General features: G+C 46.9%; 3 protein-coding genes, 1 long non-coding RNA gene and 6 other non-coding genes across 11 annotated transcripts; 5 read left to right on the top strand and 5 right to left on the bottom strand.

The window, feature by feature from the left end:
- Nucleotides 1-78: 78 nt before the first annotated feature.
- Nucleotides 79-2,916, top strand: LOC143017277 (uncharacterized). Its single transcript, XR_012965602.1, has 3 exons — nt 79-280; nt 396-455; nt 559-2,916. It is a non-coding gene; the product is annotated as an uncharacterized LOC143017277 (long non-coding RNA).
- Nucleotides 2,917-3,388: 472 nt separating this feature from the next.
- Nucleotides 3,389-9,075, top strand: LOC143017284 (protein-glutamine gamma-glutamyltransferase 2-like). The gene is made up of 15 exons (XM_076172032.1): nt 3,389-3,522; nt 3,866-4,051; nt 4,166-4,399; nt 4,661-4,779; nt 4,853-4,981; nt 5,385-5,553; nt 5,652-5,781; nt 5,876-5,979; nt 6,283-6,371; nt 6,584-6,737; nt 6,832-6,920; nt 7,080-7,263; nt 7,461-7,621; nt 8,016-8,152; nt 8,268-9,075. Exons 1-15 carry the CDS (start codon nt 3,513-3,515, stop codon nt 8,413-8,415), a joined length of 2,043 nt encoding a protein of 680 aa, XP_076028147.1. The 5' UTR covers nt 3,389-3,512; the 3' UTR covers nt 8,416-9,075.
- A 1,391-nt stretch (nt 9,076-10,466) lies between these two features.
- Nucleotides 10,467-13,876, bottom strand: rprd1b (regulation of nuclear pre-mRNA domain containing 1B). 2 transcript variants are annotated; one of them, XM_076172033.1, is made up of 7 exons: nt 13,216-13,876; nt 12,466-12,598; nt 12,231-12,373; nt 12,022-12,140; nt 11,771-11,897; nt 11,453-11,628; nt 10,467-11,137 (listed from the first exon to the last, which is right to left on the bottom strand). In XM_076172033.1, exons 1-7 carry the CDS (start codon nt 13,364-13,366, stop codon nt 10,988-10,990), a joined length of 999 nt encoding a protein of 332 aa, XP_076028148.1. In that variant the 5' UTR covers nt 13,367-13,876; the 3' UTR covers nt 10,467-10,987. The 2 variants fall into 2 exon arrangements, with proteins under 2 accessions (XP_076028148.1, XP_076028149.1); XM_076172034.1 differs by having other exon boundaries at nt 12,240-12,373; nt 13,216-13,459.
- tas1r1 (taste receptor, type 1, member 1) lies at nt 13,463-20,629 on the top strand. Its single transcript, XM_076172031.1, has 8 exons — nt 13,463-13,553; nt 14,452-15,713; nt 16,588-16,891; nt 17,435-17,816; nt 18,104-18,471; nt 18,557-18,766; nt 19,121-19,241; nt 19,707-20,629. Exons 2-8 carry the CDS (start codon nt 15,529-15,531, stop codon nt 20,627-20,629), a joined length of 2,493 nt encoding a protein of 830 aa, XP_076028146.1. The 5' UTR covers nt 13,463-13,553; nt 14,452-15,528.
- trnad-guc (transfer RNA aspartic acid (anticodon GUC)) lies at nt 14,067-14,138 on the bottom strand. Its single transcript has one exon. It is a non-coding gene; the product is annotated as a tRNA-Asp (tRNA).
- trnad-guc (transfer RNA aspartic acid (anticodon GUC)) lies at nt 14,270-14,341 on the top strand. The gene has a single exon. It is a non-coding gene; the product is annotated as a tRNA-Asp (tRNA).
- On the top strand, nt 15,908-15,979 carry trnad-guc (transfer RNA aspartic acid (anticodon GUC)). Its single transcript has one exon. It is a non-coding gene; the product is annotated as a tRNA-Asp (tRNA).
- On the bottom strand, nt 17,939-18,010 carry trnad-guc (transfer RNA aspartic acid (anticodon GUC)). The gene has a single exon. It is a non-coding gene; the product is annotated as a tRNA-Asp (tRNA).
- On the bottom strand, nt 18,838-18,909 carry trnad-guc (transfer RNA aspartic acid (anticodon GUC)). The gene has a single exon. It is a non-coding gene; the product is annotated as a tRNA-Asp (tRNA).
- Nucleotides 20,630-20,920: 291 nt separating the features above from the next.
- On the bottom strand, nt 20,921-20,992 carry trnad-guc (transfer RNA aspartic acid (anticodon GUC)). Its single transcript has one exon. It is a non-coding gene; the product is annotated as a tRNA-Asp (tRNA).
- Between the last annotated feature and the right edge of the window lie 644 nt (nt 20,993-21,636).

The raw sequence follows: 21,636 nt of genomic DNA on the forward strand, positions 1-21,636 counted from the left end.
TGTGTGTGTCTGTGTGTTTGTGCGTCTGTGTGTCTGAGGGTCAGTGGACAGCACCGAGTCATCTAGAGACTCCATGAACTTCCTCAGCAGCTCAGACCACAGCTGCCTCTCGGCTGCGGGTGGCGAGGTCGTGGACGACTCCTCCTCCTTCGTCTCCCAGAGCTCCAAGCTCCGCCCACCGCTGTGTCAAACACCCAGCCTGAGGGTCAACGGCTCGCCTGCCATGACCAGGAAGAGACCCGGCATGGCCCCCAAACCTCAGAATCTGGCTCTGCTGCAGGTGAAGGTTCCTATGTAAATACCTCAGCAGTATTGATCAGTATAGAAGATGATTGACTGTTTTGTTGTAGTATTTCTTTACGTTTTGGTGATGTTTGGTGTTTTCTCCACTACAGAGTGAGGGGATTGTGATTGGAAAATCAACAGAAGTGTAACCTGCTGATCTTCCTGTGTGGGTGAGCAGAGTGACAGTGACTCGTCCTGACATCGTCCAGTCTGAGCTTGATGATTTATTTAAAAGAGGAAACAACCCAATAAACTCATTTGTCTGTGTTTCAGGTCTTTGTTCTTCTCTCCGTGCAGTCCTGACAGCTTCTGGTCACCGTGGAGACAGGCTGTCAGTGAGAGATGAACTTCAGACTGAGACCTGAGCTCCTGATGCCACATGTAGAGGAACCACAGAGGAGAGAGAACTGTAAAGCTCACAGAGTCTGAGTCTAACGACCTACAGGAGGTTTATATGAAGGTCAAAGTTCCTCTGTGTTGTTGTCTTTACTACAGGAAGTATTTATTACTGATGGGACATTTTTGTTCTTCGTTGTTTGTTTGGTTTTTGTGTTGTGAGATATTTACACGAATCCAGTATTTAAATAAGGAACCAGAAGGAGAAACCACTTAATACTCAACAACCACTGCCCTACTCACAGATTATATTACACAATACTACAGTACCACAGCACCACAGTACCACAGTACCACAGTACCACAGTACATGCTGACGGGCAAAACCACTTCTTTATTTGGGTCCATAATGGTTTCAGACGGATCATAAGAGTAACAAATATCAAAGTGTTCTACAGCTTATTTCTGTTCTTTTTCTTAGTAATTGTTTTAATGACAAATATTGTTCTTTTGTTAAGTTTTTTTATGTTGTGTTGTTTTCTTTAAAGCCACCAAGTTAAATTGGCAAAGAAGTTCCAGATTTTCTTTCTTTCTTTCTTTCTTTCTTTCTTTTCTTTTCATTTACTTTAACTTTCTTTCATCTGATCCTTTCTTTCTGTATTGCTCGTTTGTTTTGCTGTAATGAATGCGATCACTCTGTCATTAGTGTTTGGGTCTTGGCTCTGTTTGATCTGATGTGATCAGACGGTCAGACGAGCCCAGAATAACAGGAGGATGTGACACCAGACTGTGATGAAACCAAACTGTGACTCTTCCTCATTCCACAGACGCATCGATTCCTCTGCAGCGCTAAACCTGAAGACTTTGTTTGCGAAAATGGATCGGTTCATTTCTGTATGTGGGCCAAACTCACATGACGTCCAGTAGAACTCAACTAAACTCAATTATAGAGCTCCAAACTATTTCTCACACATCAGACAAACACAGACGAGTGTAATGGATCTCAGTGTATTGAGATGTAACAGCCTCCATGTCAGCAGATCCTTTAGATGCTCAGGTTCAGTCAACAGGTTGAGTTTAAGCATTAAAGTCCATAAATGTCTTATAGAAACAGGATCCTTATGAAACTGCTGTTACTTCTGTTCATTTGCTTTTTTGTGAGTGTTTCTGTTTCTGTTTTTGTGACTTCTTAAGGACTAATGATTGATTGGATAGATGCTGCAGGTGTTTTGATGTAAAGGACCACAGGGGAAATGAGTCTGTGACTTTATTGTTCCGTCCTTGACAAATAAGCTGAAACCTATTTTGCTTTCAGTGTCGAATAATGTGAACCTGAAACTGAAGTGTGAAAGTTTAGTGTGTTCACATTCATGTACATGAAGCTGAACTTGGGTGGATATAAGTGATGGAAACTCAAACAGCATGAAGTTAGTCTGAGGTTTCCTTGGATACGCATTAGAAACTAAGCAGCTTATCTGTTTCACTTGTTTTCATTTCCTTTATGTTCAGACTTGAAGTTGTTTTGTTCAGTGTATTTAATTTTGTTTCAGGAAATAACTTAATGTGCATTTGGTAGAGTTTTTAATGCAATTCTGTGTTGAATTTGTCTAAATATTTCCATGATCTCTCCCTTTGATCTGACACTGAAGATCATGGATGAGGTCGTTACATGAAGACACTGCTGATGTGTGTGTGTGTGTGTGTGTGTGTGAGGTGGAACTCACTCAGATTTACATTACAACATGTAAATTACTCTGTTTTTAATGATTTGGAATTATAATATATTCTAAGTTAATACACTAATACACTGTGCGTTTGTCACAGAAATGTTATAAACCATTCATGACTAAGCACTTTGTTGTCGGTGTGGTTTTTAAATGAGCCCGTGAAGTTTACATGTGTGAGCTTCGTCACGTGTCCTGTCAGCCTAATCCTGTCCAAACCTTCCCAGACTGCTGATCCCGAGTCGTTTGTTATCCACTCGTCCTCAGCTGGACTCTCTGGGTCACATGGCCGCCTGTCATGTCCACTTCTGCTTTACTCTGTATTCTTTATGTTCATGTTTAATTGCTGCTAAATTTAGAAGGAGTCATACCGACTATCATCCCTCGGACACTTGATAGCACTGTGGCCTGCATGTGGCCTGTTGGTGGCGCTGTTGGTGGCACTACAGCTGCATGAGACGTTCAAATGTTGCATCATTCCGCCTCATACAAGCTTTAAAGTTTTCAGATACTCTTCAAAGTTGAGGATCAGGCTATCGGCATGCTTTTGTTGTTATTGCTGTATTTAGATGCAGATTCTGATCCAGATGCATGCTCACTCAGTTCCAACATTAAATGGTTTTTGAGGATTATGACACAAGCTTTCTGTCCAGTTTGCTCAACATGTGCTTGATTTTAAACACTCAAATAGTGTTTATGTTCAATCATGCAACAGCAGAACATTCACCGCTACAGTGTGTAAACTTTATGAAGCATCACCTGAAGATGCTTTACTCAAGAGTTCTAAAATCTACTTTATTTAATCTTCTTACGAAAGACAAGATATTTGTTCTTGAAAGGTTTTCTCAGAATGAGGAAGTACTCTTTATTCTCATTGTGTTTCTGAGCTGAAGGCGTCTCTGTTCACCGTTGCTTTGATATGAATCTTTCAGCAGCTTGAAGGTCAAGACGCCTGTGAAGAATAAAGAGGAAGGAGGAGGAGGAGGCTGTCACTTTCTGCTCTTTGTGACTAAAAGCAGCGTCACCGAGGAGGCAAAGGGACATCCCACTCGGGTTTCTCATGCCACAAATATCTCTGGCTGCAGAGGCACCAAGCAAAGAGCAAAGGTTGCAGCTGAAGTGAAGTTTCCTTTGACAAGTCGAGAGGCGAAGACGTAACGTGCAGCCATGAGTGAAGGTAGGTGGAAATCTATCTGCTACTGTCTGAGATCAGGGGAAGGGAATCAGACGCAGCTTCTCTCCGTTTCATCCCACAGTCAGAAGGGTTTGAAGTATCAGATTGTGTGAAGTGTGAAGTGTTAGAAGCAGGGATGAAGGACGGACTCACAGAACTTATTTTAGTGTTGCCTGATACAGTATCTGCATTGCAGGAGTGTCTCGGATCGGTTCCTCCTGGTAAATCATCTGGGAAGAATTACATTTGGATAAACCCATCAAAGCAACATGAATTATTCTGTCAGCATAATTGAGTGTGTGTATATTGTTGGAGCTGACTCCCTGTCTGCTGCCTCTCTGTGCAGTGTTGGACATCGAGCGCTGCGACCTGAACATCAGCCGCAACAACAGCAGCCACCACACGGAGAAGACTGGAGCGGAGCGTCTGGTGGTCAGGAGGGGTCAGCCCTTCATCATCAACATACACCTGACACCTTTCAGCCCACCCTTCATCACCGGGACGACCAGCTTCACTCTCACCGTGGAAACAGGTGCAGATCAGTTGATGCACTTTTCTGTTTATGATTCTTACAAATGTGTTTGATTCAGTTTGAAGTTGTGGTTTTTGTCAGTCAGATGTTCTTCGTCCTCGTGTCTCTCTGCAGGTCCGTTACCTAGGAAGGATTCGGGCACCCAGGTCTGCTTTGGTCTGCTTGACTCCACAGTGGACACAGAGTGGAGCGCAGCGGCCACCGCCGATCCCACTAAAGACGTAGTGTCTGTGTCCATCAGTTCCTCCCCCCAGGCCCCTATAGGGCTCTACTCCCTCACCCTGGAGCAGGAGGGGCACAAGACCAGTGTGGGCCAGTTCTACCTGCTCTTCAATGCTTGGTGCCTGAGTGAGTCCATGTGTCCAACACCAGAGCTTCTCTTTCTGCTTGCATTTCTTTAGTTTTTAAATGTGCTTAAATGTTTAAATAACACATCCATCCACTGTCTCACTCCATTGCACAATGAGTTAGGTACGGGTACAGGTTCTGTCTCTTTAAGGCCCTTTCCTGAGCCGACAACAGCACCGATCACCAAACGCTGCCATGATAATACAGTTTGAGTCCATCAGTCTGTTTCCTGATGGGGGTTCTGTCTGTGGTGGCTCTCAGGAGATTCTGTCCACATGCAGAGTGAAACAAAGAGGCAGGAGTACGTCTTAGCTCAGCACGGCCTCGTCTACAGAGGCACCGACAAACGCATCAAAGGGGCACCCTGGAACTTCGGACAGGTGCGTGAGTGTCCATCGCTCATGCTGCTTTGGTTCCACCACAGTCTGATCCCTCCTGTTTGTCCGTCCACAGTTTGAGCCGGACATTCTGGATATCTGCCTGAAGATCCTGGACAGTAATCCTAAATATGTGTCTGATGCTGACCAGGACTACTTCTCCAGGAGCAGCCCCGTCTATGTGACCAGGGTTCTGAGTGCTATGGTATGAATGTCACCGTGGAAACCAGTTTCAAAGAGCTCTGCCCCTGCTGCTTGATATTCAGAGCGGCTTGTGGGTCTCCGGGGTAACAGACGTCGCCTCCTCAAACTTCTCCTCCTCCAGCAGCTTTGCTCTGTGAAAGCTGGAGACAGGTTTTTAATTTAAAAGTGTTAAATCCAAGAAGAGAGTAACTTCATCAGACCCAGGGTTGTGTTTTTAATTGTGTATCATGATTTCATATCTGGGGCCTCAGACTCCAGGTTGTTGTTGTAGTTACATGTGATAGATTCCATCGCCATAGATTCACATTCTTATCCTGGTTAATAACAAATTCAAACGTAGCAGATTGTTCCTTTAACTCATCTGTTCCTCTTCCCTTCCTCCTCCTCTTCCTCCTCCTGCACAGATCAACAGTAATGATGACCGGGGGGTGGTGGTGGGGAAGTGGGGTGAGTGTACAGATGGAGTTCACCCCGGGAAGTGGATCGGCAGCGGTGACATCCTGCGTCAGTGGGCAAAGAGCGGGCCGGTGCGGTACGGGCAGTGCTGGGTCTTTGCTGCTGTCGCCTGCACAGGTGGGCGGAGGAGAGCACAGCCGTTTGGTTCTGTCCATCCGTTTACTTTGATGTGTGTGTGTGTGGGTGATGGAGTGTGTTCCCGTCTGCTCCTGCAGTGTCTCGTGCTCTGGGCATCCCCTGCCGCGTCGTCACCAACTTTGGATCAGCTCACGATACCAACGCAGACCTGGTGATAGAGAACCTTTACAATGAGGAGGGAGAGAATCTCTCTGAGGACTCAATATGGTGATGAAGGTTTCTGTCTGTCTGTCAGTGAACTCTGTGTTTCTCTTCATTTGTGTAACAGAACTTTTGTCGTCTTTTATTCAACGTGTTTCAGGAACTTCCACGTCTGGGTGGAGAGCTGGATGACTCGCTCAGACCTGAGGCCGGAGTTTGATGGCTGGCAGGTCAGCGACCCGACCCCTCAGGAGAAAAGCGAAGGTGAAGCCAACGAGAACGTTATGATCATGTGTTCACATCAACACTGTCACAGACGTGTGTGTGTGATATGGAGCTCCTGCCTGCTCACCACACACAGCGTGGATGATCTGGGTTAACTTGTGACCCATCACAAGTCTGTCATGTTTGTGGCATATAGTGCCACACATGTGACCCTGTGTGTGTGTGTGTGTGTGTGCCCCAGGGTCTCATGACTCAAATCTGACCGCATAACTCACTTTGCAGTTTCGTTTTCATCAGTTTCAGTTTAGTTTGATCTTATTCAGCAAGTGTTTGTGCTTTCAGATGTGTTCTGCTGCGGCCCGGCCTCACTGAAGGCGATCAAAGCGGGAGATCTCACCATGCAGTATGACACGCCCTTTATCTTTGCTGAGGTTTGAGACTTTCTTTATTATTTACATTTAAACACTTTGTAGCTTCTAAAATGTCTCCAATCCCAACATTGAAAAGATTAATTTCTCTCCTTGATCTGATCAATGCAGCTCATAATGTCCAATCGGTGATTATTGATTAGGCTTATCCATGAAGTGACCTTGTGTTCATACCTATTTGACCTTCCTGCTCTCTGGCTCTCGTGTGGACTCAGGTGAACGCTGATGTCGTGGACATGGTGCGTTTGTCCACTGGCGAGTTTGTCAAATTCAGTGAATCCACGAAATCTGTGGGACGCTTCATCAGCACCAAATCTGTGGGCTCGGACAAGAGGCACGACCTCACACACAAGTACAAGTACCCTGAAGGTAACACGATCGTCTCAACTGAGGTTTAGAACATTAACATGAGTTTTATATAATCAGAGTCTGACTGAGCGTCTCATATCCTGTGGGCTCACAGGGTCAAAGGAGGAGCGGCAGGTTTATGAGAAGGCTGTGCATCGCAACAAGCTGCAGCAGCGTGGAGAGGAGCCGGGCCTGCACCTGAAGGTTCCACCTCCGCTCACACACAACACGCACGCTCCACAACAAGCTTTAGAGTTTTTGTTGTTATTACAGAAAATTATCAATCACTCCTGACATTTTCCTTGAAACTTTGTTGTTCCCACCTGCATTCTCACCTCTGCTGTGATCTGCTTCTTGTTCCAGATCAAGCTGGCTGATAACATGATCGTGGGCTCAGACTTTGAGGTGAAAGCTCTGCTCACCAACAACTGCATGGTGCCAAAGACCTGCAACTTCCTGTTCTTCGCTCGAGCCGTCAGCTACGACAACAAGCGGGGACAGAGCTGCGGCTTCACTTCAGAGAAGGTGGAGGTTCCTCCTGGAGAAGGTCAGCCGTCGTTAGCAGACCTTAGTACTCTAGAGGTCTCTCCTCTAGAATCCACACACATTCTGGATGTATTCCCTTATTTTGTTTTTTTTCGTCACCTAGAAATCTGAACATGCAACAAATTCTGTCTTTCGGTAACTTTGAGCATCTTGAATGTGTGTGTGTGTGTGTGTGTGTCTCTCTCTCTCTTTCTTTAGTAATGCGCCTCTCCCTCACACTGCAATATGACACGTATGGACCTCTGATCACCTCTGACAAGCTGATCCAGGTGTCGGCCATCACCATCGACAAGCAGACCGATGACTACCGCAAAGCCGAGAAGACAATCGTGCTGGACGAGCCGGATATAGAGATTATGGTACGGGGGGGGGGAGGGAGGGAGGGAGGGAGGGGAGGTTCATGCGAACAGCATGAGGTCATTACTCAGCTGTGACAGTAAACCATGACTTCCTGTAGGTGGTTTCCTGTGCACTCTTATGAAATTTCTGCCTCATTTTAATTTTTGTTCTACTTCCACTGAAGTCGGTCACATGAGTAAAACCCAACTGACACTCCAGCACAGGACCGACTGATATCAAAGCTTGTAATTCACTTTTGGGGAATTAGAATCCAACAAAAGTTCAGTCTGATATCTTTGCATCTGTCTGATAGTGGATGTACTTACAGGTACTTATATTATTTGATTGTAACCCTTTGTAAAGTAGTATACCTGTGTCCTGTGTGTGTGTGTGTGTGTGTGTGCGCGCGCGTAGCTGGTGGGAGCAGCTGTGGTGCATCAGCCTGTGACAGCCGAGCTCAGCCTGCTCAACACGTTACCTCAGCCTCTGCACGACTGCAGCTTCACCGTGGAGGGAGTGGGACTCACGGACGGCAAACCCATCATCCTGAGGTGTGTCGCCTCTGCCCACAGCAGATTGCAGACTGGCAGTTGAAAGAATTTAGATAAGTGAATGAAGAAACTAATCAGCTGATCACTCCCTCACCCTCTCCCCCCCTCCCTGCAGGATTGACGCTGTGGGCCCCAAACAGGAAGCAAAGACCAGCGTGGACCTTATTCCCAGCAGCGCCGGCTCCAACGTGCTCATGGTGAACTTTGACAGCGACAAACTGAAGAACATTAAGAGCTTCATCACAGTGGCAGTAAAGGAGTGAGGAGCTCTGCAGGGGGTCCAGACTGTAACAGGGAGCTGAGTAAAGATGAAGGTTTCCCAAACGATGCGTTGTCCTTGAATCCCTTGTTCAAAAAAGAACAAGGGAAAGAAATCAAAGACAATATGGTCATAACAGTGTAAACACATGGTAATATACAAGAAACAAACAAAAAAAAAGCAACAGGTATTTACTTTACTTCTTCTGTCTTTAGATTTACTGCGCTTTAGTAAATCTAGTGTCTAAGTCACAGATTCTTCATTGCAGCGCCCACTGGTGGAGTCTGAGTGTGATGCAGCTTAACTAACTCAATGACTCAAGCTCTGAAATAGAAAAGCAAATGTTTGGAATCATAATAATCACATCAAGGTCAAAATTCCGTAAAAAAATTTTTTTTTTTTTTTTTCAAATTTTAAATCCTTTCTTTAGGGGATATTTAGTCACAAATCCTCCCATAATGACATCCTGACCTCTTTACTCCTCTCTTGCTTTGATTAAATGTAGAGTTGTTATTATGAAAGTATAGTTTAGTTATCAAGATATGATAGTATAATTGTGAGAAACTTTTTAATAACACATGACAGGATACTAAATTTACTGGTTGAATTTTATTTGAATATTTTATTGCCGCTTTTCATTATCAGTCAGAAATCAGGTTTTGTATAATTCTTTCAATTAAATGTTGGTATATCATAGATCGTGTGTGTGTGTGTTTTATTTCCCTCTTAACACTAGAAGCAAAACAACACGTTGGTTCAAATGGTTCCAGTTTATTGGTGTCCACTGAATCGCTTTCATTACAGAAAAATAGCTCCCCCTAGTGGTAGAGTCCTGGTAGTACAGTCTGATTCTGCAGCGCGAAACGTACCACTCACACACACACACACACACTCACACACTCACACACGCACAGTAACAAGGTAAGAAAAGAGTCAGGTCGTATCTACAGTCAAACATGTGGCTGAAACCTTCCTGCCTGCGTTTGTTCTCTTTCCTGTAAATCAAACCTGAATTAGGGGAAAAGAAAGCCAAAGTCGCCGGGCGGCAGCGTTGGTTTGAAGCTACGAGTTTGTAACAAAGCAAACGGGCCAAACGATCCATTCTGCAGAGGGTTTCCCCCTTCAGGCGACATGCGGTGACCTCACTGTGACCTCTGGAGCCGATGTAAACACTGCTGGTGCTGCTGTGATTCAGACTTTACTTCCTTTGTTTGTGTTTGAGTGAGATGTGACTGAGCCAACGCCAGAGCGGGCAAGGAGTTTGAGGATTTGTCAGGCGTTCTTGTCACAGACGTGTGTGTGTGTGTGTTCTGTCAGGCCTGTGATGATGTCACTGTCTCACTCCAGCAGGCGTTCACCTCTGACCCTGTTATCGTTAATACTTTTGATACATGCGTCATGAAGAACACAGATGAAATACTTTGTGACCTTGTAGAAAGAAACTTCGCCGCCCGCTGCGTCGACAAAAACGCTTTGGGGATCTGTGACGCCGCGACTAAACAGTCTACAGTCAAGGAAGCATTGTGTTGGATTCTAACCTACGGAGAGAAGCCTCGTACTGTAAACAAACACCTGAGGAAGTACAACAGAGCTGAATGGGCCACACACACACACACACACACACACACACACACACACACACACACACACACACACACACACACACACACACACACACACACACACACACACACACACACACACTTGAGAATTAGGTAGAACACAAAACAAAACCATTTTGATTCATCTTTTTTTCCGTGAAGTGGAAACTAAAGCAGATCAAAACAACAACTTTGTGTGCGTTTCCATGCCAACACACAGAGACAAAGTACATCTGACCCCTTTTATATTCATATCCAAGTCACACAAACCTACATGAGCAAAAAGTCTAAATAAAAAGGGATTTCTTCTTCTTCTCCAGGTTCTCTCCCTTCAGTCGGCTGTCAGGTGGGAGAAGTGATGAAGATGAAGATGCGTCACTGCTGTTTGTGGTGAAACTAAATCGTTATCTGGTCTTTCATGCTTTGGTAGAAATCAAACCTCATGCGCGAAGAATCGAACATTCTATCATTTTATTGTAAAAGTCCAAAATCGATCCAATCTTGAGACTAACAGCCGAGTCTGAGGGAGAAACTCAACGCACGGCGACAAAGCAGAGACCGGCGTGCGTCCGGCCTCGGTGGTCGACTCTACAGAGACGCCGCTGTAACATTCACCAAGCAACGCACGCACGCACGCACGCACGCACGCACGCACTCTGGCGTCGTCCCCCTTAGACGCTCAAATGCTTCCGGGATTAAAACTGAACAAATAAAAACAATAGATACAAACACTTTCCAAGCTGGTGGAGTGGAATCCTGCGCCGGTGGGTCTGAGCAGAGTCTCTGTCCTCCTCTGCAGAGGCCTTAGTGTCATCAAACCGTCCACTGTCCCCGTCCCTGCCTCGTCCCTCGCTCGCCAGCTGCAGTGTGGGGAGTAAAGTGGGCGTTTCCTTTCCTCTGCTGGAGGGGAGGAGCTTCTGTGTGCAGGAGGGGGGGGGGCTCTTTGGGGGACAGTCCGGTTTGGAACGGAGCTTCTCAGTCGGTGGAGAACAGGTCGCCGGCGGAGGGCAGAGGGGCGAGACCCCCCGTCACGTTGGGCAGCAGCGACAGGTCGGGGAGACTCTGGATGTGGGACTTGAGCTCCTTCCTCACCTGTGTCACCCGGGCCAGCTTCATCTTGTACTCCTGCAGGGAGACGGAAGAACGTCAGGGGATCAGGATCAGGATCAGGATCAGGATCAGGATCAGGACCAGGATCAGGATCAGACAGGACTGAACCGTTCTTAATACAGCATTTTTGGTAACGTCAACAGTTGCCACGGAAATAAACTCTGTACATTCTTAGATGATTGTAACTGTTTTGCACCAATGATGTCATCACAATCACGTCACATTAACGAAACGCTTAAATTGTACTCAACTACATTCAAGATTGCTTTGAATTTAGAGTTAATATCTACACATCTATATATGTGTATGTGTGTGTGTGTGTTGCCTTGCCTCCAGCTTCTTCTCCCTCTCCACTAGCGCCTCCTTCTGGCTGCCGATGTACTCGCTCAGCATGCGTGCCAGCTGCCTGCGGTCCTCCAGCTCGGCGGCCAGCCTCCCGTTGTACTCGGCCAGCAGCAGACACGCCTCGTCCACCGTCTTCGACAGCTTGTCCGCCGCCTCCTTGTCTGCGTCGGACGCAAAAGGAGGGAGGGACACGAGCTTCATTCACCGTCTTTCACAATAACAAGCGCAACAAGACAAACAGTGTGTGTGTGTGTGTGTGTGTGTGTGTGATCTCTGTTCTGAAGATAAAAGAGGAGGCCTCACCTGCGATCTTCTCCAGCAGAGAGACGTCCTGGACCTCCTGGGGCAGTGAGGCGATCTTCTGACGGACAGCTGCATCGCCCGACGCAGCGTTTTCCAGGTCCTGCAGAGCTTTCACCAGCTCCTCCGTCTGTGTGTGTGTGTGTGTGTGTGTGTAAAGGGGTGGAAAGTGAGAGCAAAAGAGACAAACTAAGTGAAGAACTGATGCTTTTCGCCACATTCCATGCAGTTAAAGAGTCGACTCGGCATCTTACCAGCTGAGCTGCGGTGGAGTCACTGTTGCGTGGGGAGGTGTGGCTTCTGTAGTCGTCATCCTCCTCATCTTCATCCTCCTGGATCTTCTGATAGGTTCGTTTCACAGGTCTCTTCTCTTCTGCAGAGTCAAGTGTAAGCAGAACACCCACACATGTGTCATTCATGTGGTGGCGTGATGTCAGAGGCCTCGTGTGTGAGAACACCTCACCGGTCTGACCTGAAGGTCTGGGGCTGTTGGAGTCCTCGATGGCCAGTTTGAGCTGCTGGATGAAGTCGGCTCTGTAGAGGCTTCTCTCCTTCCAGATGTTCAGCAGGCGCTCCATGTGCTTCTTGCAGTTCTCGTCAGCGTCACTGTGGGGAGGGAGCAGAGGTCAGAGGTCGTGGGAGAAGGGAGGAGTGGCCTAGCTTTGACCTTCTGGTGTCACCAACATATTTCCCTCTACCTGGCAACATGTGAGCAGGCGTCCACCAGCACCGTCTCAAAGTCTTTAGTGAACTCAGGTCCTTTCTTCTTGCTGTTCTGGATGACATCATTGGCCAAATACAGGAAAGTCAACTTCCTGCTGCTTTTAGCCGCTTTTAAAACACAAAAACAAACTGATTTATAGACCCGACTCTTAACATGCAACGCTGTGACTCCTGTCTGAGCACATTCTTTAAAACAGAGTTGTACATGTTGATATTCATAGCACACACACACACATATTATTTAATGCTGACTGATGTCTTTATCAACAGTCAGACTGTATTAAAGCTTCATATTACAGTATTGTATTGTGGAGCCACGTGACTCTAAATCCAACTGCTGCTCTGAGCAGAAGGCCCACAAACCTACAAGGCTTGACTGAACTCATCCATGTCTCTGAATGAGGACAGCAGGTCAAACAAAGACAGCATGTTCAGACTAACTTCACCTGTAACAGGGCTCAGTGTGTTCATACTGTAAACAATTAAATAACTGAACAGAGAAATATAAGAGATGCGTGCCTGTATTCTTTGATTCATGTTTATCTGCACAGATTTAGAATCATAAAAACAAAACAATCACAGTCCCAGGTAGGACAACAATGCGCCGCTCTGGACTCAAGGAGAGCAAGCAGGAGTAAACATGTGTAGCTTTGAATAAATAGCCGACAGTTTAAGATGTAAACTGTGACGAAAGTGAACATGAAGCCTCCGGCCTTCAGACTGACCTTTCTTCAGCTCTCGGTGCCAGACTTTGACGATCATGCCGGAGTGTTTCCTGTGGTGGATAATCCACAGCGACAGAGTCTGGACGCTCTGCTGAGAGCTGCTGAGCTCTAGAAGCTTCTTCTCCAGGGCGGACTCGGAGAACGACGACATATCGGGACGCGTGTGTGTGTCTGTGTGTGTATGTACGCCTGTGTGTGTTTACCACCTGTGACCCACACCGAGCTGCTCCGGGTAGACTCGCTCTGTCATCAAAACTCGCTGTGTCGGATTCACACTAAACCCGAACTCTCCGCTCCGCTACACGCCCCGTTCGCTCCTTAACCAGCTGAGTTACCGGGTAAACCTGCTAACCGACTAGTTAGCGTGCAGACTGACTCACTGTTTACCAGTTGTTGTTTATTTTCTGCTTGTAGCGTTTGTTTACAGCCCGAGCTAGCAGTTAGCCCGCTTAGCTAAGCCGCGACGCAGCCTCGCGCCGGTACTTTAACTCGACTTTCACCGAACCGAACCGCTCAGAGATTTGTGCAAAATGTCTCCAGTGCGCAAACGGAACAAACGAAGCCACGAAAGAGCGACGGTGAAACTCCGCTTTTCTTCTCTTGTCTAACTCCTCAGAGAGATCTCCTCGAAAAAATGGCAGCCTGCACTTTCACCTCGACATGTGCGTCGCGTAGCAGTGACGCAGTCCGAGCAGGTGTCCTCCGCTTTATCATCACTGACAAGATGATAACAAGCTAGACAATGGATATGTCACAAAAACGGACAAACCACTGACGATATTGATTAGTTGTGAAAAGTTTCTGACATGTAAAAGTTATCAATCGTTAGTTATTCGAACAAAAGAACGTTTCTCCCCGTCGGGGAATCGAACCCCGGTCTTCCGCGTGACAGGCGGAGATACTGTCCACTATACTAACGAGGACTGGTGACTTCCGATGATGTCATGGTCGGTGTAACTCAAGTTTAGGCGGTTGAGTCAAGGGTATGGCAATAAACCAAGTCCCAGATCAGATATTTGAGCTACCCCGATAAAGTGACCCTCCATGGCACCACTCCTCGTTAGTATAGTGGACAGTATCTCCGCCTGTCACGCGGAAGACCGGGGTTCGATTCCCCGACGGGGAGATTACATTTATGCACAGACCCCATCGACTGATCGTCCCTCTACCTCCACCCTTTTAATCATAGGAACACGTCCGTGTACCCCCATTCCAAGTATATCTTCCCCTCACCAGGGACTCGACCCCGGTCTGCATCACCGTGATGACAGGACAACAAGTCAACCTTTATGTATCTTCAGGTTCCCATATTACAGATCAATCCTCCTTTAATTCTGAGAGACAATGCACAATGCAAATGTTTTCACTTCAGTATTGTGGTTGTATACACATGGAAATCCCTCACTAACACTTTACATGTCCATTTGCCTCCATCTTCCTGCGGTCGACTAAAAGGACAATATTGCTGTCAAAACAAAGGCTTTGGGTCTCTGCACACAGGCGAGTTTCAGGCAAATTGGTGCGTCAGCAAAACAGGTGTGTTTCACAAAAGGAGCCTCAAATATCAACCAAAAGGCAAATTCAGCCAGAGAATGACTGAGAAACACTTCCTGTTTACTCTGATTTCTTTACTTTTCAGTATAAAACTTAATATTTCAACTGAGACCTTAAGAGAAAACATGTAATGACACGACATGAACATATAAAAGTATAATGTCATAGCAGTTAAATCTAAAAGGTTTAAGCAAACAGTTGACAAAATACTTTCAAAATCAGTATTTTGTTTGTGTTTGTTTATTTATTTAATATATTGTTGGGTTTGTTAATGTATGTTTCCCACATTGATTCTTGAAAAGGTTGCATGTTTGTTTTCCTGTTAATTTTTTCTGGATTAATTAATTGCATTATTGAAATATCTAATTTTACTCGCAAACTATAGAAGCAAATGAAGATGATGGCAGTTGACGTCATCGTTCCTGCCTGCATCTTTAACAGAGTGAAGCAGCTTTATAAATAATGACAAACCGGCTGAGTTACAGGTTACAGTTGTGTGTCACTGCTGAAAGATTAATGAAAAAGCACCGGTCTCCCTGTTCATGGCTTATTTCATTTACGCAATTCATTTCACTGCACGGCCACACAAACAAATCCTACATGCAAACCTGCGCCACACAAACTTTTCAGTCCCCGGAAAGATGCAAACTTCCCAAACCCCATTTTCAAAGCAGCGCTGATCCGCTCTGCAGGCCGCTGATAAGACAGTGAAGTGAAGTGTGTGTGTGAGTGTGTGAGGTGCAGGTCAAGGGTGTGAACATGTGTGCTGCCCTGCTCCTCGCTGTGGGCTGCATATCGATGCAGCGCGCCGGTGCAGAGCTGGATTACCTCTCTCAGGGCAGAGGCATGCAGCTGCAGGGAGACTTCTCCATAGCGGGATTCTTTCCTCTCCATTACGCAGACGGAGCCGAGCCTGGTCGGCCCGCTTTGGGACCATGCAACCAGTGAGTAGACTGATTTCTATCAAATGCACCTCCCCGTCGGGGAATCGAACCGTCGATCTAGGTCTTCTGCGTGACAGGCGGAAGCAGGAGGAGTGATTTTTCATTTTGTCTGTTTGGTTCATATATCACATCAAGGACTTGGTTGAGTTCTTTCTGCTGACCTACACCGACAAAATGCAGATCTTCACTACCACTCCTCGTTAGTATAGTGGACAGTATCTCCGCCTGTCACGCGGAAGACCGGGGTTCGATTCCCCGACGGGGAGAATCCTACTATTGAGAGACTCTTTCGCTTACCTGCAACGAAAACGTTGATCTTGTCAATGTAATTCACAAGACGGTTGAAGAAGGTGGATTTCAAACATCTAACAGCTTGAATAGTCAGATTGTCTCTGAGGAAGATGTCCATATACCTACAGTATCTGCTTCTCCTCAGGGAATCCAACACCGTTCTTCCCCGTGCAGGCCGGGTTTATGTCCACTGTCCAGTTTTAAAGGTGATCCAGATTTTTCATCTCAGGCAAAAAATAAGTATGTATGCCTAGGTTGGATCTCCGCTATGAGATCAGTTATCGATCAAGATCATTACAGACGGCAGCGACGTAACAGGTAACAGTGACTTCGACCAAGTAAGGTTTAACAATAACCGCGCCGTCGGGGAATCGAACCTCGGTCTTCAGAGCAACAGGCGGAGATACTGTCCACCATACTAACGAAGAATGGTGCACAATGTTGGAGTTGGTGCAGGTCAGATACACGACTAAGGACGAGTACGACGTGTGAACGTATCTCATGGTGTTGTGGCTTCAAAGCAGCTTCTCTCATTATGATCTGTAGAATATGAGCTCATATTGTTTCCTGTTGTCTTCTCCAGAGGCAAAATAAACCGGCATGGCTTTCACCTGATGCAGGCCATGAGATTCGCCGTGGAGGAAATCAACAACGGCAGCGGCGGGTCGCCTGTCTTGCCTGGAGTGACGCTGGGGTATCAGATGTACGACATCTGCTCAAAGCCCGCCAGCATCCTGGCCACGCTGGACCTCCTGGAGCAGCAGCAGCATCAGCGGGGCGGCGGCGCCTCGGAGGCCGCGCACAGAGCGGTGGCTGTGATCGGACCTGACAGCAGCAGCAAGTCCTTCACCCCCGCTGCTCTCCTGGGGACCCATTACATCCCACAAGTACTGCAGTGATGTAGTAAACTATACAGTCATGGAGTAGAACAAACAACAATAAAAGTCAAAGTCAACGAGTATTACTCATATTATCACTCACAAATACAATCTATGAGTAAAAAGTCAGAAACTCTCAAAAGTAAAAAACTAAATTTTTAATTGAAGGGCTTTTTATTTATTTATAAATGTATCATTTTTATACTTTTAAGTTTTGGTGATGATCCGGATTTGTCTTGCAACCAAACAACAGAAATGTCATATTTCCGTTAACGTTTTCGATAAAGACGGCAGTGCCATAACGTTTCACAGGTAAGGTTGGAACTGGAACGACTTATCCCTTTCCCCGTCGGGTTTCGAACCCTGGTCTTCCGCGTGACAGGCAGAAATACTGTCCACTATATTAACGAGGAATGTAGTAAGAGTGTCAATCTCGTCGAATTACGTCAGATAAACGATCAAAGAAGTCGGAACATGTTAGGATTTTCGCTCTCCCTATGTGACCTGCAGGTTCTTGGGTTCAGACTCGGTGTGTTCTTCTCTCCACTTCAGATCGCATATGAAGCATCAAACGAAATGCTGAGCAACAAGTTCCTCTATCCGTCCTTCTTCCGCACCATTCCCAGTGACAAGAACCAGGTGACGGCCATGCTCCAGCTGCTGGTTCGCTTCGGGTGGACCTGGGTCGCTCTGCTGGGCAGCGATAACGCGTACGGGCTGCAGGGCATGCAGAGTCTGTCCCAGCAAGCCCCGCACTACGGCATCTGCATCGCCTACCAGGGAGTCATCCCCGCACGGACCGACGAGACGGTGCAGAGGATGAGGAACATGGTGGAGAACATCCTGACCACAAAAGTCAACACCATCGTGGTCTTCTCCAGCAAGTCCAAACTGAGCGGCTTCTTCCCGTTTGTGGTGGAGAAGAACGTGACAGGTGGGGGAAGTTTAGGATCGTGTGACCAATAAAAGTCCTGTTGACCTTTAAGGTGAAGGAAATTAAATTAATCAGATTAGAAAATAAAATGTAAGTAAGCTATCAGACACAAAAAGGTAAGTCTCCCCGTCGGGGAATCGAACCCCGGTCTTCCGCGTGACAGGCGGAGATACTGTCCACTATACTAACGAGGAAGGCTTAATTTAGTTATCAATTTGTCAGGCTAGGTAGGACGAGGACGGAGGGGGGTTCACTATGTAAACATCAATGTCTTATCACCTGTGCAGGTAAGGTCTGGATCGGGACGGAGGACTGGTCTGTGGCGTCCCTCATATCAGGGATTCGAGGGGTCCACACCATCGGCACGGTGCTCGGCGTGTCCGTCAAACAAGCGTCCCTCTCTGGTTTGGAGGAGTTTGAGAGTAAGGACGCAGATGCTGCGGAACAGGAAGTGTCCAATAAAAGATCAGGAAACGCCTGCCTGCAGAGCGCCGACCTCTACACAATGGCCGGGCAGTCGACTGCGCTGGAGAGCTATGACATCATCTCCTCCTTCAACGTGTACAAGGCGGTTTATGCTGTGGCGCACGCGCTCCATAAAGCACTGGAGTGTGATTCTGGGGAGTGCCACAAGGGGGCGATACAACCCTGGCAGGTGAGCGTGTGAAACATGACGAAGTGATTCGAAGGTGCTTCACTGTGAATTACAACCTCTTCCTCCTCTTGTTTCCTCTTCTCAGGTTCTGCCGTGGCTGAAACAGGTCAGATTCTCTGTGAGGAACACCTCCGTGTACTTTGACCAGAACGGTGACCCGCCCACGGGATATGACATCGTGGCCTGGGTGTGGCGAGGGACGGACTGGTCCCTCAGATGCGTGGGCTCCTTCTCCCCAGACCCCATCAGCCTCACAATTGACGCCACTCAGATCGAGTGGCACAGCAATGGAACTGTAAGAGCTGATCACCTTTACGCAAACCCAAATAGAATTGTATTGAAAATATTAAACAATAAAAGATGTTTCTCCCCGTCGGGGAATCGAACCCCGGTCTTCCGCGCGACAGGCGGAGATACTGTCCACTATACTAACGAGGAGCGGTGTGTGATTGCGTCATCTTGCCGATCTACGTCAAATATCAGATCAAGGATTCGGTTGATTGCCGTCTATTGATCGGGCTTGATAGAGGATTCTGGAGGAGTATTCTCTTTAAGAAGTGTAAAATAAGCAACATTAAATTAGATTTTATATGCAACATGACGTCATATTGACGCATCTTTGTTTGTCTCCTGTGCCGGCGGTGAGGAGCCGCCGCCGTCCGTCTGCTCCCCGGCCTGTGCTGTGGGTCACAGGCAGCTGATGAAGGGGCATCACACCTGCTGCTTCGACTGCCTGCCCTGCCCCGCCGCCACCTTCCTCAACAGAAGCGGTAACACACACACACACACTGTGGAAATGTTATATATCACCAATAGTTGATTGTATTGTCCTGTAGTTAAGTGAATCTATAGTTCTTACACCAGTTTTACGTGGATTTCTTGATGAATTCCCCTGAGCCGTGTCAGATTGGCCAGCAGGTGGTGCTGTGCGCTCATACTGAAACTGTCGACCCAGTGTTAGGGGAAGTAAACAATACACATGAGTACAAGTACCACAGTGACAATAACAAGGCTTTTTGGGTGTTTTTAAGTTAAAAAGTTTTGTTATGAAGTGAAAACTTTGTTCATAAACATTCAGATGATTTGAAGAAGAAATAAAAGAAAGATTCAAATTAGTTAGGAGAGGAAACAAGGAATGGATGGAGGTAGAAGGGAGCAAAGTGTGGGAGCCATAAATGACCTCCACCTCCTCTTCTCTTCTCTCTCTCCTCTCTTCACCTGCTCCTCTTCCTCAGCTTTGACTACCTGCCAGCCGTGCTTGAGGGAGCAGTGGTCGCCTCCCACCAGTGAGCAGTGTCTGGACCGGGCCGTCCTGCTGCTGGCCTGGGACGACCCCCTAACTGTGGCCCTGCTCGTCTTCTTGGCCACCTGCGTCCTCATGACCTCTGGCTCTGCGTTGGTCCTCCTGATCAACCTGAACACGCCTGTGGCCAAATCTGCCGGAGGCCGCACCTGCCTGCTGATGCTGGCGGCCCTGACGGTCGCCGCCTTGAGCTCTTTGTGCCACTTTGGCGAGCCGTCGCCTCTGTCCTGCATCCTCAAACAGCCTCTGTTCAACTTCAGCTTCACCGTGTGCCTGGCCTGTATCACCGTGCGCTCCTTCCAAGTCGTCTGCATCTTCAAATTTGCGTCCAAGCTCCCAGCGTTCTATGATAAGTGGACCAAAAATCACGGGCCAGAGTTCACTATCCTCCTGGTTTCCATCTTCATCCTGCTCCTCTCTATTTTCCGTGTGGGTCTCAACCCTCCCCAGCCGTCCAAAGATCTTGACTTCTACCATGACAGCATCGTGTTGGAGTGCAGTAACACCCTCTCACCCGGGGCCATGCTGGAGCTAGGTTACGTGTCAATGCTCAGCGCTCTCTGCTTTGCCTTCAGCTACATGGGCAAGGACCTGCCAGCCAACTACAATGAGGCCAAGTGTGTCACCTTCAGTCTCATGGTCTACATGATCTCCTGGATGAGCTTCTTCACCATCTACTTCATCAGCAGAGGCTCCTTCACCATGGCGGCCCAGGTGTTTGCCACCCTCTTCAGCGTCCTGGCCTTTCTCGGCGGTTACTTCCTGCCTAAAATTTATATCATCGTCCTCAAGCCACAAATGAACACAACTGGTCACTTTCAAAACTGCATTCAAATGTACACCATGAACAAATAGTGAGGCTTTGCAGAGGAATCTGACATTACAGGGGTTAAGTTTGTACATATTTACATTTTAGTTCATCTTATTATGAGGGTAAGATTTAAAGAATAGACATCATAAATGACAGTACAGCTCCAACTCATCAATCAATCATGAAGAGTATGCCCTGACCCCTCTGTGATGTGTGTGTGTGTTGTCATTTGTAAGTGGGGAGCGCATGACAAATGTCAGATGATATGTTTGTATGTGATTTGACCAAATAAAGTTTCTTCTTCTTTCAAGAAACACTAAACCAAAAAAGTTTATCTCCCCGTCGGGGAATCGAACCCCGGTCTTCCGCGTGACAGGCGGAGATACTGTCCACTATACTAACGAGGATTGATACCATCTGGTAATGTCAGATTAGATTACACATAGCAGGAAGGGAAGGAAGGGTAGTGTCGGTCAGAGATACCGCACAGTGACCACAAGGGGGCATCGTTGTCCACGCAACTGCGAGAAAAACATCAACCTGAACGCAGCCGTTCCAGCAGACAGGACGCCATCTCGTTCATTAAGGTCTTATCTGCTGTTGTCTTGTTGATCTCCCCAAAGGCTCCTGTCCCTCTGCCGTGATGCTGACCAATGGCTGGAATGTTTTCAATTCCAGTTTGGGGTTCATGGGATGATGAAGACGAGGCTGCTGGAAGAGAATCAGGGTTTCTAGTTAATCTGAGTATTGATTTTAATGTTGTAGGAGTGAATAGGTTATACTTCATCCTACTTTCTTCACAAATTGTTTATCTGTAGTGTTTTTATTCTGTTATTTGGGGTTTCTTTCTCTTTTAAATGGGCAGCCATGGTCTCTACACATTAAGCTGTTAATGTCATCATTGAGCGATGGAGTCATAATTAGAGGATTGTCAGGCCTTGGTGGAGGTATGTACTCTTAATGAGTACCTCTCTAGTGTCTTTGTGTGTCTGTATGGTGTGGAAATAAAGGCTATCTATGTTTTGCTGTGTGTGAGACATTGTTTCATTGG

The sequence above is a fragment of the Genypterus blacodes genome, unplaced genomic scaffold (assembly GCF_046128005.1).
Source record: "Genypterus blacodes isolate CSIRO-AG114 ecotype Tasmania unplaced genomic scaffold, CSIRO-AGI_Gbla_v1 ptg000279l_1, whole genome shotgun sequence".
NCBI classification, from domain to species: Eukaryota; Metazoa; Chordata; class Actinopteri; order Ophidiiformes; family Ophidiidae; genus Genypterus; species Genypterus blacodes.